This window comes from Triturus cristatus, chromosome 5_2 (genome assembly GCF_964204655.1).
Source record: "Triturus cristatus chromosome 5_2, aTriCri1.1, whole genome shotgun sequence".
NCBI classification, from domain to species: Eukaryota; Metazoa; Chordata; class Amphibia; order Caudata; family Salamandridae; genus Triturus; species Triturus cristatus.
The window spans coordinates 947592931-947607203 of record NC_140588.1 but is presented as its reverse complement, the minus strand read 5'-3'; the positions used below and the strand labels follow the sequence as shown (position 1 = coordinate 947607203).

Sequence of the window (14273 nt, the reverse complement as noted above, 5' to 3'; positions counted from 1 at the left end):
CTGCTTATCTTTCTGGATTTTAAGATTTATTCCTTCTTAGTACATTTGTGCTATTTATTAACTCTGTGTCATTATTATCGCATTTAATTAATTACTATGGATGTATTTATGGATACTAAAATGTTTGTTATATGGATTTCAATAAAAAATAAAATAAAATAAAAAAATTAAAAATAAAACATTGCCCACACAAGTATCTGGGTCAAGAAGAACTGAAGACCCCGTCACCCCTAAAAAAAGAGAGTAAGTGAGCCCAAACATTGACTATGTTAAAGTGCCACACAGAACATGTGGCACAGTAAACCATTTACACACAGCAAAATAACTTTATTCAGTAAGGACACTGACAAAATAGACAACAGGAGCAACTGTCTTTATTCACATATTGCACAGATAGGTACCATGAGAAGAGAAGAGCAAGGCACAAGATGCAGAGCATGTCCATGAGAAGCTGCACAGGTAGGGGGCACACAGCAGTGAACAACAAGGCCAGTGGGCAGGACAAAGTGCAGACTGAGTCCATGAGAAGCTGCGCAGGCAGGTGGCACACATCAGTGAACGACAAGGCCAGTGGGCAGGACAAAGTGCAGACTGAGTTCATGAAAAGCTTCACAGGGAATAGTTCAACACAGCAAAGAGCAACAAGGCCAGTGGCCTGTTCAGGGTGCAGAGTATGTCCATGAGAAGCTGCACAGGCAGGGGGCACACAGTAGTGAACGACAAGGCCAGTGGGCAGGACAAAATGCAGACTGAGTCCATGAGAAGCTGCACAGGGAATAGTTCAACACAGCAAAGAGCAACAAGACCAGTGGCCAGTTCAGGGTGCAGAGTATGTCCATGAGAAGCTGCACAGGGAATGTCTGCGACTGTACCCTTCCATGGTCAGCAACACAGTCAGGGGGCAACAATTTGCAGTACAGGCCCACCAGTGTGAGAGACATGTGTGTGAGGGTGACTACCACTCAGACTTGGTTGTCTGGCGGACTGGGAGCTGGCTGTGTCTTGGGGACTGTCAGGCAACTTGACGGGGGAGAGAGCGGGACAGCTGAGGTAGAGCTATCAGTGGCTTGGCAAGCCAGAGGGCTGCTTGGACCAGATGGTGTAGTGGCACGTGGAGGGGGAGTCATGCAGACGGGAGACACGGTGTGGCTGGGAGTTTGAGGAGGGGTGCCCTTCCACTTCTTGGGGATCCGAAATGGCTTGCCTTACTTTGGATCAATGGGAAGTGGAGTGGACACAACAGGCACACTCACCACCACAGCTGCTGCAGGTGCAGGAGCTGGCAGCCCCTCTGGTGATGTGCTGGACCCAGTGGAACGCTTACACTGGCTTTGCCTCTGCCCCCCTTCCCATGTTTGTTAGGTGTTACGCCTACAGTGCCCTCCGGCCCCTGCTTCACTGGGCTTGGAATGGGAGTCGAGGTGGTAGGTGATTCTGCCTTGGAGCCCTTCCAAGGTGTACCGTTGGCATGCACAACCTCCTTAGTGGCCACAGACACTGTATGCTTCTCTTTGCGAGATGCTTTAAGGGCAGGAGAGTCCTTGGATGGGGATGCCACTGAGGCATTGTGCCTGAGGTCTGCTGCTTTGCTTTTTGTCCACTGGCGTCGCCTGATGGGCTATTCTCCCTGCGCTCTGGGGTGCCTTTGGTCTTCTGTGGGGATGGGGCCTGCGCCCGGGTTAGCTTGGGTTGTTGCTGCTGTGTGCTGCATGTGCTGTATTGTGACTTTGACATATGTGGACTGTGGTCATTATAGTCAGACATGCCCTCTGCCAGGGGGGTGGACAAACGGACCGGAGCTGGACTGTGATTATGTGCCTGTTGCAGGGCAGACGTCACTGTTGATGACAAAGCCTGGACTGTCTGGTGCAGCCCAACCACGTCGGAATGTATGCCCTCCATGAAAGCTACCAACTGGGCCAATTTCTTGTCGTGGTCAATGAAGGCATTGAGGAGAGCTGTCTGGCCTACACACAGCTGGCGCAAAAGGTCCACAGACTCAGCACTGATGGCAGCAGAGGGGACAGGGGCAGGGGCAGGGGCAGCGGTTCCAGGTGTGAAGGACACTCTTCCCCTCTTACTGAGGCGGACACGGGCAGCACCAGAGGAAGTGGCTGGGAGAGTGGGCAATAGCTGCTGTGTGGTAGAAGTCGATGCAGAGTCCCCGTCCCCTGTGCCCTCCAACATGGATTCATCCCCGCTGGCATCGGATGATGTGGTGCTTTGCATCTCAGACTGGGATCCCCCTCTGAGGCGCTGGTGACATCTGTGTCAGTGGGATCCTGGGCAGCTGTTGTGCTAGTTTCACCCCCACTGGTGTCCGTCTCCTGTCCCTCCATGACCACAGGTGATGCTGCATGAGAGAGAGAGAGAGAGATGTAGGGTCAGATCAGTGGCAGCAACAGAACAAACATATGCAAGCAATGCATGACAAAAGTTGACCAAATCTACATGTTGATCACCACCTTGTGCAATCACATCATGCCAACTCACTATATAAACTCAAGCAGTGTGTGGTAACTGGAAACTCAGGCATGAGTGAGCCATGTGATGACCACACAGCACAACACCCTGCATGTGGCTCTGTTCAAACAGACACACAACTAGCTCTGAGCACACCTAGGGACATGATGGGGGCACACTACTTGTTGCCACTGATGGATCTGGATGGAACAGGAGGGGACAACACAGACCCAGACTACAACATGACAGTCCACAATGGAAATTAGTCCATGACACCCACCATGTCATACCTTGGGGACAATAGAATGGTGCACATTGATGTCAGATGTGTAGGCATCCCCAATATGGGTGCATGCAATGGACGCATTGATGTACGCACAGTCAGATCGGGCACACTGCCGTTCTCTCCCATGGGATTCCCAAGACTACCCCAATGCAGAAGAAACCTGAAGAGCACAACACAGAATGTAATGTGAAGGCACAGCATCCAAATCACCTTTGTAAGTACAGGTAGGGCAAATGCATGACACCGGAACCCAGGCCAGCAGCCACTTACATGCCACAGCATCACACTACCAACATCACACAGGCCAGCGCTGGCACAGGCTCTGTACACATGCAGACAATCCCAGCCAAAGTCAGACTCCCCAGATGCTCAGCCCTGGCTTGCTGCTGATGCACCTTCAAACGTGCATCCAGCTCAGGGTGCGCCACCGCCAAGATACGCTCCATTAGTGGTGTCATGCTGCGCTGTGCCAGACACCCTGTGCGAGGAAGCAGCCCCAAGGTCATCTCCGCCACTTTCTTTGCCAGCTGGCTGATGTCGACCCATCTCTTGTGGCAGTGGGTGAGCCGTCGATTTGAGACTCCCAGAGCTTGCACCTTCGCTGCAATGGCCCTCCACACAGCCTTACACTGGTGTACCTTGAGCTACAGGCATGGGAGACAAGAGGGGGAAATGATCAGTGACACAGTGGCATGTACCGACATCTATCAGTATAGCAGCAAGATACAAAATCATCACATATCTAACAATAGGTCAATCAGAGACTATAGTACAGCTCACATAGGACACCTGCATAGGGAATGCTGATGTTAAAGCATGCAGGTGTGAGGGGGAACACAGTCCCTGCACATCTCACACACATGCAAGATGCCAGCTCTGAAACACCCATGTAGCCTTCCCACATCTCCAGTCCATTGTTGGATTGAACAACACATACATCACGTGTCAACCTGTGTTTGTGGGTGGACTTGTTTGAGGGAGCGTTTTTTATGGGGCACGAACTGCGTTAAGTGGGCGCGCATGCCACGAATGGCGTAAAGTAACTTAGCATTTAAAAAACCGTACAAATTCACTGAAAAAACCATAGGTTTCACACACGTTATAGTTAGGAATTAGCATTTAAAAAACCTTGCAAATTCACTGAAAAAACCATAGGTTTCACACATGTTATAGTTAGCTGGACATTTTACTGATAAAAAAACAATGAAATTTCCCCGTTATAGTTAGTGCAGGCAACTATAACTCACGCGACCGCAATCCTCTGCTGATGCTAATACTGTATTTAGACACTTATTTGCCTATGTCTTCTTCCATTAAATTTTAGCTATACATATATTACAAATATTTTTTTTTCATAAAGACACATATGTCATCAGCAGAGGATTGCGGTCGCGTGAGTTATAGTTGCCTGCACTAACTATAACGTGGAAATTTCATTGGTTTTTTATCAGTAAAATGTCCAGCTAACTATAACATGTGTGAAACCTATGGTTTTTTCAGTGAATATATATATATATATATATATATATATATATATATTGTTCACCAAAATGCCCTGCAGCTTCAGGAAGGCACACGGCTGTAAGTCTGCCATTCAGGCTTCAATTCCGACTATCCTTGGCATACACAAGTTGATTTAGCTGCCTGACGCGTTTCGATGCTGAAAGCATCTTAATCATAAGCTTTGCTTACAAGTTTCAACAGCAAGACTCTCTTTTATTTTCATGGCCGCATGCTTAATTAGTTAATTACCCTCAGTGGGTTTTTGCTTAGTGCGTCCTTATGTAGCATGCTGGGAAGTGCAGTCCAAATGCCGAGCATAATCAAATCCTTAGTGGATTGCCGTTGATATTTTCCATATTTAAAAGCATTATTACCCTGTAGTAGGTCTCGGGACGTCAAGGTAAGTCCATTTACATATGACTTGCAGCGCTATTCAATCACGGACCAGTTCCATGACGCAGCCTCTCCTGACATCACGGAGATGGTGCTCCTCCTCACGACCGGACCGTCGTGTGTAAATATTGTTCACAAAAATGCCCTGCAGCTTCAGGAAGGCACACGGCTGTAAGTCTGCCTTTCAGGCTTCATTTCCAACTATCCTTGGCATACACAAGTTGATTTAGCTGCCTGACGCGTTTCGATGCTGAAAGCATCTTAATCAGAGGCTTTGCTTACAAGTTTCAACAGCAAGGCTCTCTTTTATTTTCATGGCCGCATGCTTAATTAGTTAATTACCCTCAGTGGGTTTTTGCTTAGTGCGTCCTTATGTAGCATGCTGGGAAGTGCAGTCCAAATGCCGAGCATGATCAAATCCTTAGTGGATTGCTGGTGATATTTTCCATATTTAAAAGCATTATTACCCTGTAGTAGGTCTCGGGACGTCAAGGTAAGTCCATTTACATGTGACTTGCAGCGCTATTCAATCACGGACCAGTTCCATGACGCAGCCTCTCCTTACATCACGGAGATGGTGCTCCTCCTCACGACCGGACCGTCATGTGTAAATATTGTTCACCAAAATGCCCTGCAGCTTCAGGAAGGCACAGGGCTGTAAGTCTGCCATTCAGGCTTCATTTCCGACTATCCTTGGCATACACAAGTTGATTTAGCTGCCTGACGCGTTTCGATGCTGAAAGCATCTTAATCATAGGCTTTGCTTACAAGTTTAAACAGCAAGGCTTTCTTTTATTTTCATGGCCGCATGCTTAATTAGTTAATTACCCTCAGTGGGTTTTTGCTTAGTGCGTCCTTATGTAGCATGCTGGGAAGTGCAGTCCAAATGCCGAGTATAATCAAATCCTTAGTGGATTGCCGTTGATATTTTCCATATTTAAAAGCATTATTACCCTGTAGTAGGTCTCGGGACGTCAAGGTAAGTCCATTTACATGTGACTTGCAGCGCTATTCAATCACGGACCAGTTCCATGACGCAGCCTCTCCTTACATCACGGAGATGGTGCTCCTCCTCACGACCGGACCGTCGTGTGTAAATATTGTTCACCAAAATGCCCTGCAGCTTCAGGAAGGCACACGGCTGAAAGTCTGCCATTTAGGCTTCATTTCCGACTATCCTTGGCATACATTTTGTCTTAAGTCTGTCCTAAGTTTGTCTTAAGTTTTTCTTAAGTCTGTCTTAAGTCTGTGTTAAGTCTGTCCTAAGTTTGTCTTAAGTCTGTCTTAAGTCTGTCTTAAGTGCGTCTTAAGTCTGTCCTACTACTTTTGGTATTCACAGAAGGCATTTAGTAGTGGTAAAGTTAGGATTTTGTCTTACGTTCGACCTAAGACTTAAGACAGACTCAAGACAGCCTTAAGACAGTCTTAAGACAAACGTAAGAAAAACTTAGGACAGACTTAAGACTGACTTAAGACAGACTTAAGACAAACTTAGGACAGACTTAAGACAGACTTAAGACAAAATCCTAACTTTACTACTAATAAATGCCTTCTGTGAATACCAAAAGTAGTAAGTTTAGGATTTTGTCTTAAGTTAGTTCTGTGAATCGGGCCCCTTATTACTTATATTGATGGCATTTTTAGTCTTTCAACATTGTGGGCCATGATCCAAAAATATCAAAAGGAATAGCTCAATTTGACCTGGTATTACATCTTCTATCATTGTGCTCTGGGCGATAACGGACGGTAGTCCTTGACCTCACCTTATGATGTCACTTTTTCTTTTGTGTGGCTGGTCTATCATTTGACGCTGGGCCAAGTCTAGGGCGTAATAGCAACCAGAAAACGTAAAAAGGTGGCTTGTGTTGTGCCGAGAAATGCATGCCAAAGCCTTCCTCCCCATCTTTCTACCACTTGACTGAATATTCAAGTGGGAGGATCCATTACTAATAGTCCAAGTACGCCAGAAAGGTGAGGTGAGAAGCGTGAGGTGTGACGGTCAAGGAACTGAATGTACTTCATTCAAGGTATAATGAGTTAAAATAGGGCAGCCTATTTAAAACCGTGCTCAAAAAGACGTAATTAAGAGTCGTGAAGGCAGCTACTTGGAAGCTAGACACAGTATTCACTGGATGCACCGCGCACCAGTTGCGTGGTCTCTAATTGAACCTGTCTCAGTTAAAATGGGTATGCTTGGCACGTACCCAGATGTTCCTGCTGATCACTTATCACTGCAGTGCACAAGAGAGAAGTACGCCTATATATAAGATCTCGCTAAACAGTAGTGAAAACCTGTGTTACCACTGTGAGAGAATGAGACGAGAAATGCCCATAAGCCAGATAAGAGAGGGAGGGACACAAAATGCAGACCGAGAGAAAGAAATAGAGTATAGCTATTAGAGTACACTGCATGTAACTAAAAAAGGCAGAGAACAAAGGACACTTTTTACAATGACGAGAAAAAATTGAAAGGTGTTAGCTGCTGCCAGGCCTGAGATAGGAAACCACAATGCAATGTGATGAAGGAAAGTAGCTCCCCTTTTAGAAGCACGCAGTTGAAAAAAGACACTGTTAATCTCAATGCGATAAGATGCCTTCCATTCCTTGCAGAAATAAACATTCAAACAATACAATTAACACTAAATAGGTAATCAAAATTTAAAACAAATGTGAGCTGCCAGACACAGTCCCGTAAACACGTATTTGTAGCACAAAGTGGGAGATGCCAGACGCAACCTCCTGTCACCAAGTACATACTTCAAAATATAAATGTGAGGAAATATTTAAACAATTTGAGGTGTATTGTTGTGCATTATGTGGTCAGTTATCTGAAAATGACTTGTGCTAATTAAATGTGGTGCTGCGTCACATGGGTCAAACAGGGCTGGGGGGCAGGGGGTAACTATATAATACTCTTTATTCACAAAAAAACGCAACAGCGTTAATATATAAAAAGCAGTTACAATCCTTGTTATTATTGGTCTCACTAAATACATGAAAGGTCGGTGCGCCAGGTACAGATGCTTAAAAAGACAACCACAATGCATGCTAAAAAGGCCACAATAAAAAGATATTTGACCATAAAATATTCGCACTTCAATTATACAAAATGTGAAGCATATTATGACACGTCTATCTATATGTATTTAAAACCACAGAACTATTTGCGCATTCTCCTCTGCTGGCCTAAATGCGTACAGAACGATGTCTTAAAATAACATACCAAAAAAAAATGAACGTCTTTACATTTCATTTCAACACAGGAAGAGAACAGAAAACCACATTGGAAAGCCTTTTGTTCACAAACCATAATCACACAATACTCATGTTGACTGTCTTTGGAAATAAAAATATATACTGACAGTCCTTCGCAAAAGCCGAGGAAGTCTGAGAACTGTTTATCATAAATCCTCATGTGCCAGTCACAAGGCGTACAGTAGCACATCTCATCCAGGACTCTGAACCGCTCATGAGCCCGCAAATAGCTGAGATTTGCATCATGCAACCTCCTTGCTTTCCTGCACAGGCGTAAACTGTATCTCCACTCCACAAAATATATTTATATAATAATTAAAAAAAACATAATGTAAGCCCTAAAAAAAAAGAAATGCTTAAGCTAGCGAAAATATAAAATCTAATACATCATCCAGGGGAAACCACTTCTTATTTCCTCTAAACAGGAGACAGCCGTAGGCCCGTTAGCTAGGCGGGTTCGGAAATCAACCTCCTCCCCATTAGTATTGAAAAGGGGACCCCCTCTGAGTCTCAGAGAGGCACCAAAATTACTGCTAGAAAACTCAAGACGCAGTTCACTCCTCTCTATGTAACTAAGATAGGGGTATTCTCAGAAAAGCACATAGATAACCACTGGAAGACATCAAACGCAATCTTCCCTTCCCTGTCAGCCCTTGTGACAAGACAGAGGCCCCTCCCTGGCTCTCAGAGAGGCACGTAACAACTTATAACAACGATAAAGCAAAATGAGCACTGAAAGATGCCAAACGCAGTCTTCCCTCTGGCTCTACGAGAAGCACAGTAATAACGTATGTCTATTTATAAAAAGATAAACACATAACTCAAACAACTTCCTAACGTCACCCTTTTGGCTCAGTCCACTACGCTACACACGTTTCCGCAGCTTGGGAAAGCTCTTTTAATAAGCGAGACTAGCTAGACAAGAAAACTGAAACAACAAACACAGATGTCCCCCGGCTGCTCCTCTAAGACTGTTCCCAAGAGACACAGCACATCAGGCAACAATGACTTACCAGAGCGCTGTTCTCTGTGGTCCAGTCAGAAAAGAGGCATGGAGGGTAGTCTGTGTCCTGGGTCCCAGTGGGGTCTCCTGTCATCAGCCAGCACTGCTTATCACGTCGGGATCGCCACATGTTTAAGGAAGCATTTTTTAGGGGGCACGGGGGCATGGGGGACCTTCACCGAATGATTGAGGGAGTGATTTAGGGGCAAAAGGGGCACCTTAACTTGAGGCGGGGTGCCTGGGAACGCTCGCACTAAAAATGAAGGAAACAGATATGTGAGTCATGGAAACTAAGCCAAAAGGTTTAACAGATTTATTTAGAAAGTGCAACTTCAAGAAACTTCAAGAAAAAGGCGTAAAAATACAAAATACAAATATAGTGACCTCGCATTCACAGAGAGTCATATGAATCAGAAGGCATTTCTACATGGAAGCATTGAACTCGTTTGGAGAGAGACACTTCAGAAAACCTCAAAGACACATTTATAAATGCATTATGAAAAACATAAGTTAAATCAAGGAAAATGTTCTCAGAATGCAAAACACACTTGATCTAAAATACTGAGAATACTCATGTAACTACCTAAAAGAAAACAGCCTTGCGAGTGTAATATAAGCATTAAATTCTCAATAAGAAAACACCAGTTTAGAGACAAAAATAGCCTACATAGCATATACAGCACATATATTGGCAAGTTAAATTGTATCTTAAAAACAAAAAAACAAGAGCTCCTGGGGAGCACCCACAACCGCCTGCCATCTACTAACATACGGGTGGGGTAGTCCGCAGAGAACTGCGTGGGCTTCCTTTTTATACTCTTTAAGGCTATGAGAAGCGCCTTCAGTAACGTCATCTCACGCCACTTCTACCTACGTCACTTATACCATGATTTGTACATTTATCAGACATGTCGTATCTATCTGACTAAATGCGGAACGTAGACTAGGTGAAAGGTTATATTCTCAGGCCAAGCGCTCGTCGTAAATTGCATTGGGCAAGCAGAAAATATGTAAAGCAGAGCAATAAAATATATATATATATATGGATATATGTCTTGGGTGTCACATTCATCACCCCAGCTTGACGCGGCTGCGGTGGGAACTTCTCTATTCTCATGTACAGACCCAGGATGTGATGTGCTATGTCGACAGAATAGAGAGACAGTGAACTCTGCGCCAGTGAACTTTGCACACACAGGTAGGGTGGGGGCTATCCAGGCTGGAGCAGAAGAGCCTCGCTAAGAGAGGCTGGCTGTGATTTTTGGTCAGACAACCCTAGAGCCTGCTGTTCAGTAAAGATGGGTGCAGAACTCTGGTCAATTTAACAAAAGGCCTACAGATCAGGCTGGCAGGGCCTACGTAGGGGTTCATACTGGCTGAGTGACAAGGATGGCCCAGGGCATTTGTTATATAGTAAAACAGGACCCTCCGGTTAATTTAACACGGCCTACAAATTAGGCTGGCAGGGCAAGGATAAGGGTCTCATACCTCAGGTGTGGACAGAACGGGCCTGGGTACCCTATGATAAAAAATAGACCCTCTCTCAGACTCACTGTGTCCAAGACTGTGCAGCCATCAATGTCCCTGTCCTGTGAATAGATGAATGTGTCATGGTGGTCACATTGAGGGACATGATCTCACAAATACAAAATGCCATTCACAAGGGCAGTTGTGTGCAAAATACAGTGCTGAGATGGCCCACAGCTGGAGTGCAATGTGAAAAGACTGATGTCATACTCTGTAAGTTAAGTGAGGTGTCCTTGTCTTTTTAAGCAGGAACTGTGCAGGCCAGCTGGGCTCACACTGAGATGGACAACAGGGGCACACACAGCCATCCAGTCAAGCAATCACTGTCCAGCATGAACAACCTTCTGTGTCACTGTATGGATGACAACCCAACACAGGTCACTCATACATACATGTGCAGGGAGGGAAAGCTGTGGCATTGTGTACACAAACCCTCCCACTGGAGACAGCATGTCAGGCAGTGCATGACACTACCCCACACTCCCAGGCACATACTGCATCAGTCCAACTACATGTGGGCCCCCCTGACCTACCCCACCACTGTCGAAGACTTACCACGACATTTGGGGAACCTTATAGCCTTGGGTACTGTGTGGGTACTGTGTGAGCACCTCGTCCACCAGGACCTCCAGCTCCTTGCTCATGAATGGACTGGCACGGATCTTCTCTGCTCTTGCCATCACTGTGGACATGAGACAACAGCAGCAGATTTGGGTGGTGAGGGGTCTCAGGCAGCAGTCCCTGGAGGCAGGAGCAGGTGAGGGGTCTCTGGCAGCAGACTCTGGAGGCAGCAGCAGGTGAGGGGTCTCTCGCAGCAGGCTCTGGAGGCAGCAGCAGGTGAGTGGTCTCTGGCAGCAGGCTCTGGGAGCAGTGGAAATGTGAGGTTCACTCCCAAACATATATAGCCCCCTGGGGCCGTTTCAAAGGTGCCAAACTGCAGCAATTGGTGGTCCAGCTCTGCCTCTTTCAAATGCATCCAATGACCGTCTCCGCAGTGGCGGAGCATGCCTACTGCTATCTTCAAAATTGCATCATGTCACCACAATCATGGCTCCCATTGGCTGTAAGGGCATGCTCCATGGCGGTGACACAACGCTGGGGACCGGGGTGCGCTACCGCGATGGTACATCTTTCAAATGCAGCCAATGTCCACCTCCGCGGTGGCGGAGCACGCCTACCCCAATCTTCAAAATTGCATCATGCCACCTCTATCAAGCTTCGCATTGGCTCTAGGACAAGCTCCATGGCGGTGACACACCGCAGGGGCCCGGTGTGCACTACCACGATTTGGATTTCCAGAGCATGCCCACCGCCATTTCCCCATGTCTCCATGCCTATGACTACCGCACTTGTGTGAATGGGGGTGCTGGTGACACACCGCCGAGGCTAGGTGGTAGCTACCATGATATGGGTGCCATGCATTGACATGAGGCACCGCGATTTGGGTGGCCGAGCATGCCCACCGCCATTTCCCCATGCCTATGACTACCGCACTTGTGTGATGGGGGTGCTGGAGACACACCGCCAGGGCCAGGCAGTAGCTATTGCACTATGGGTGCCATTTATTGACATGAGGTACCGTGCTTTGGGTGACGGAGCATGCCCACCGCCATTTCCCCATGTCTCCATGCCTATGACTACCGCACTTGTATGAATGGGGGTGCTGGTGACACACCGCAAGGGCCAGGCAGTAGCTACCGCGATATGGGTGGCGGAGCATGTACACCGCCATATCCCCATGTCTCCATGCTTATGACTACCGCACTTGTGTGAATGAGGGTGCTTGTGACACACCGCCAGGGTCAGGCGGATGCTACCTCGATATGGGTGGCGGAGCATGCCAACCGCCATTTCCCCATGTCTCCATGCCTATGACTACCGCACCTGTGTGAATGGGGGTGCTGGTGACACACCTCCGGGGTCAGGCGGTAGCTACCATGATATGGGTGCCATACAATCGCAATGCCCATCTGTCAAACATCAACAGGGCACAGTGCCAAGATGGTCAATAGAACATCACCGTGCACACGAGGCCAATCTCCCATTTACTCCACTGCTGACTACACATGCCATGTTTGTGTGTGTGTTTCGTAGATTGGCCTGTACCCACTCACATGTCACATATGGATTTGATGTTGGTGTAGGCAGGACAGTGCTGTTCTGGACTCTACAATGTGTACACATGTCAATGTGTTGAGGTGCAGTGACAATCACTTTGATGCGGGTCTCAATGAATGATGAACTATGTTGTATTGCCTCTCATGTCTGCTCATGCACACATTTGTCAGTCCTGCGCCAACTGTGGTCATTGTGTGGTGGATGTGTGCAAGGTTGTAATGACACATTGAGGTGTGACAGGTACATCGGCTAGGTATGAGACAGTGGGTTAGATTAGTTACACATTTGATGGATGCTATACTCCCAGGCGTGCCCATTTGAAATGTGGCCATATCCCTATGTGCATTCACATTGACCAAGGTGGTGTTTGAGGTACTTGTCTTGTGTAAGTTGAAAGGTGTGGCCTTTGTACACATGAAGGTGTCCCTACATGTGAGCTGGTCTGTTAGTCAAGGTTGATGTCAGTCATTGTTGTCGTTGTGTCATCCAGAATGTGATGTGCTGTGCACATCTCATGATGTATTGCATTGACATGTGTTCAATATCATCTCCACTAGGTGGAGGCCAAATTTGATTCATCACTTGACGGTGCTGGAGGATGTTGCAATCATATGGAAATGCCGCCTGGACAGAGCCACCCTGAAAACCCTATGTGATCTGTTGGAGCTCCACCTGCAGCCCCGCATGACATATCCAGCAGCTTTCACCCCTACTTATAAGGTGATGGCAGCCCTGCATTTTTTTGCCACTGGATCGTTCAAAGAGACAGTGGCCAGCGCTGGTGGGATGTCACAACCAATGTTCAGCATGGTGCTGCGTGGTCTACTGTCTGCCATGATGCTATACAAGGACAGATACATCCATTTCCCCATGGGTGCTGAATTGCCAGCTGTGAAGGGAGACTTCTATCCCCTTGGACATATTCCCAATGTTGTTGGGGCCATTGATTGCACCCATGTCGGGCTTGTGCCACCGCAGGCAAGTGAGCACATTTACCGCAATCGCAAGCATTACCACTCCATCAATGTGCAGGTGGTGTGCCTGGCAGATATGACCATCTTGCACGTGTGTGTCAAATTCCCAGGCTCGACCCATGACTCCTACATCCTGCGGAACAGCATTGTGCCTCAGCTGATGGCTAATCTTCTTCCCGAGCGTGCATGGATTGTGGGTGAGTATGCCTAGTTGTGTGGCGTGCTATGTGTGTGACCTGCTGCCCTCAGCCTCTGCGACATTGCAATGTCTATTTGTGTTTGTCATACGTAGGTGACTCTGCATATCCGAACCGTCCCTGGTTGCTGAGCCCACTGCGGAATCCCAGGTCCCCGGCTGAACTCCGCTACAATGAGGCCCCTGGGAGGACACGTTGTGTGGTAGAGCGTACTTTTGGTCTGCTCAAGTCACGTTTCCGCTGCCTGGACAAGAACGGAGGTGCACTGGCATACTCGCCCAGGAAGGTGTGTCAGATTGTAGTGGCATGCTGCATGCTTCACAACCTAGCCATTCGCAAGGGGATTCCCCTGCTCCTGGATGATGGTGAGGACCCAAGGCCCCAGCCTGCAAACCAAGCCGGGTCCAGTGATGAGGACAGTGGAGAGGAGGAAGGTGTTGACCTGCGTGAACAGCTCATCACCCGCTACTTCACTTGAAGGTGGGTGTGAATGTGCAACATACCCATTGCCTGCTGATATTGCTGTTGTCGTGAAGGGGCATGTGAGAATTGTA

At 47.3% G+C, this 14273-nt stretch overlaps 1 protein-coding gene across 2 annotated transcripts; it reads right to left on the bottom strand.

The window, feature by feature from the left end:
• Positions 1-358: 358 nt before the first annotated feature.
• Positions 359-9689, bottom strand: LOC146829457 (uncharacterized). 2 transcript variants are annotated; one of them, XM_085606693.1, is made up of 5 exons: positions 9487-9689; positions 8914-9156; positions 3145-3393; positions 2754-2909; positions 359-2353 (listed from the first exon to the last, which is right to left on the bottom strand). In XM_085606693.1, exons 2-4 carry the CDS (start codon positions 9067-9069, stop codon positions 2889-2891), a joined length of 426 nt encoding a protein of 141 aa, XP_085462819.1. In that variant the 5' UTR covers positions 9070-9156; positions 9487-9689; the 3' UTR covers positions 359-2353; positions 2754-2888. The 2 variants fall into 2 exon arrangements, with proteins under 2 accessions (XP_085462819.1, XP_085462820.1); XM_085606694.1 differs by having other exon boundaries at positions 8914-9689.
• Positions 9690-14273: the final 4584 nt, after the last annotated feature.

Bases quoted from the DNA above. Each gene is read 5' to 3' on its own strand.
- LOC146829457 (XM_085606694.1), bottom strand. From the start codon at position 9,069: ATGCCCCCGTGCCCCCTAAAAAATGCTTCCTTAAACATGTGGCGATCC. The intron at 3,394-8,913 runs GTAAGTCATTGT...CCATGCCTGTAG, and splicing joins CCACAGAGAACAGCGCTCTG to CTCAAGGTACACCAGTGTAA. The intron at 2,910-3,144 runs GTGCATCAGCAG...TGTGCTCTTCAG, and splicing joins AGCTGGATGCACGTTTGAAG to GTTTCTTCTGCATTGGGGTA.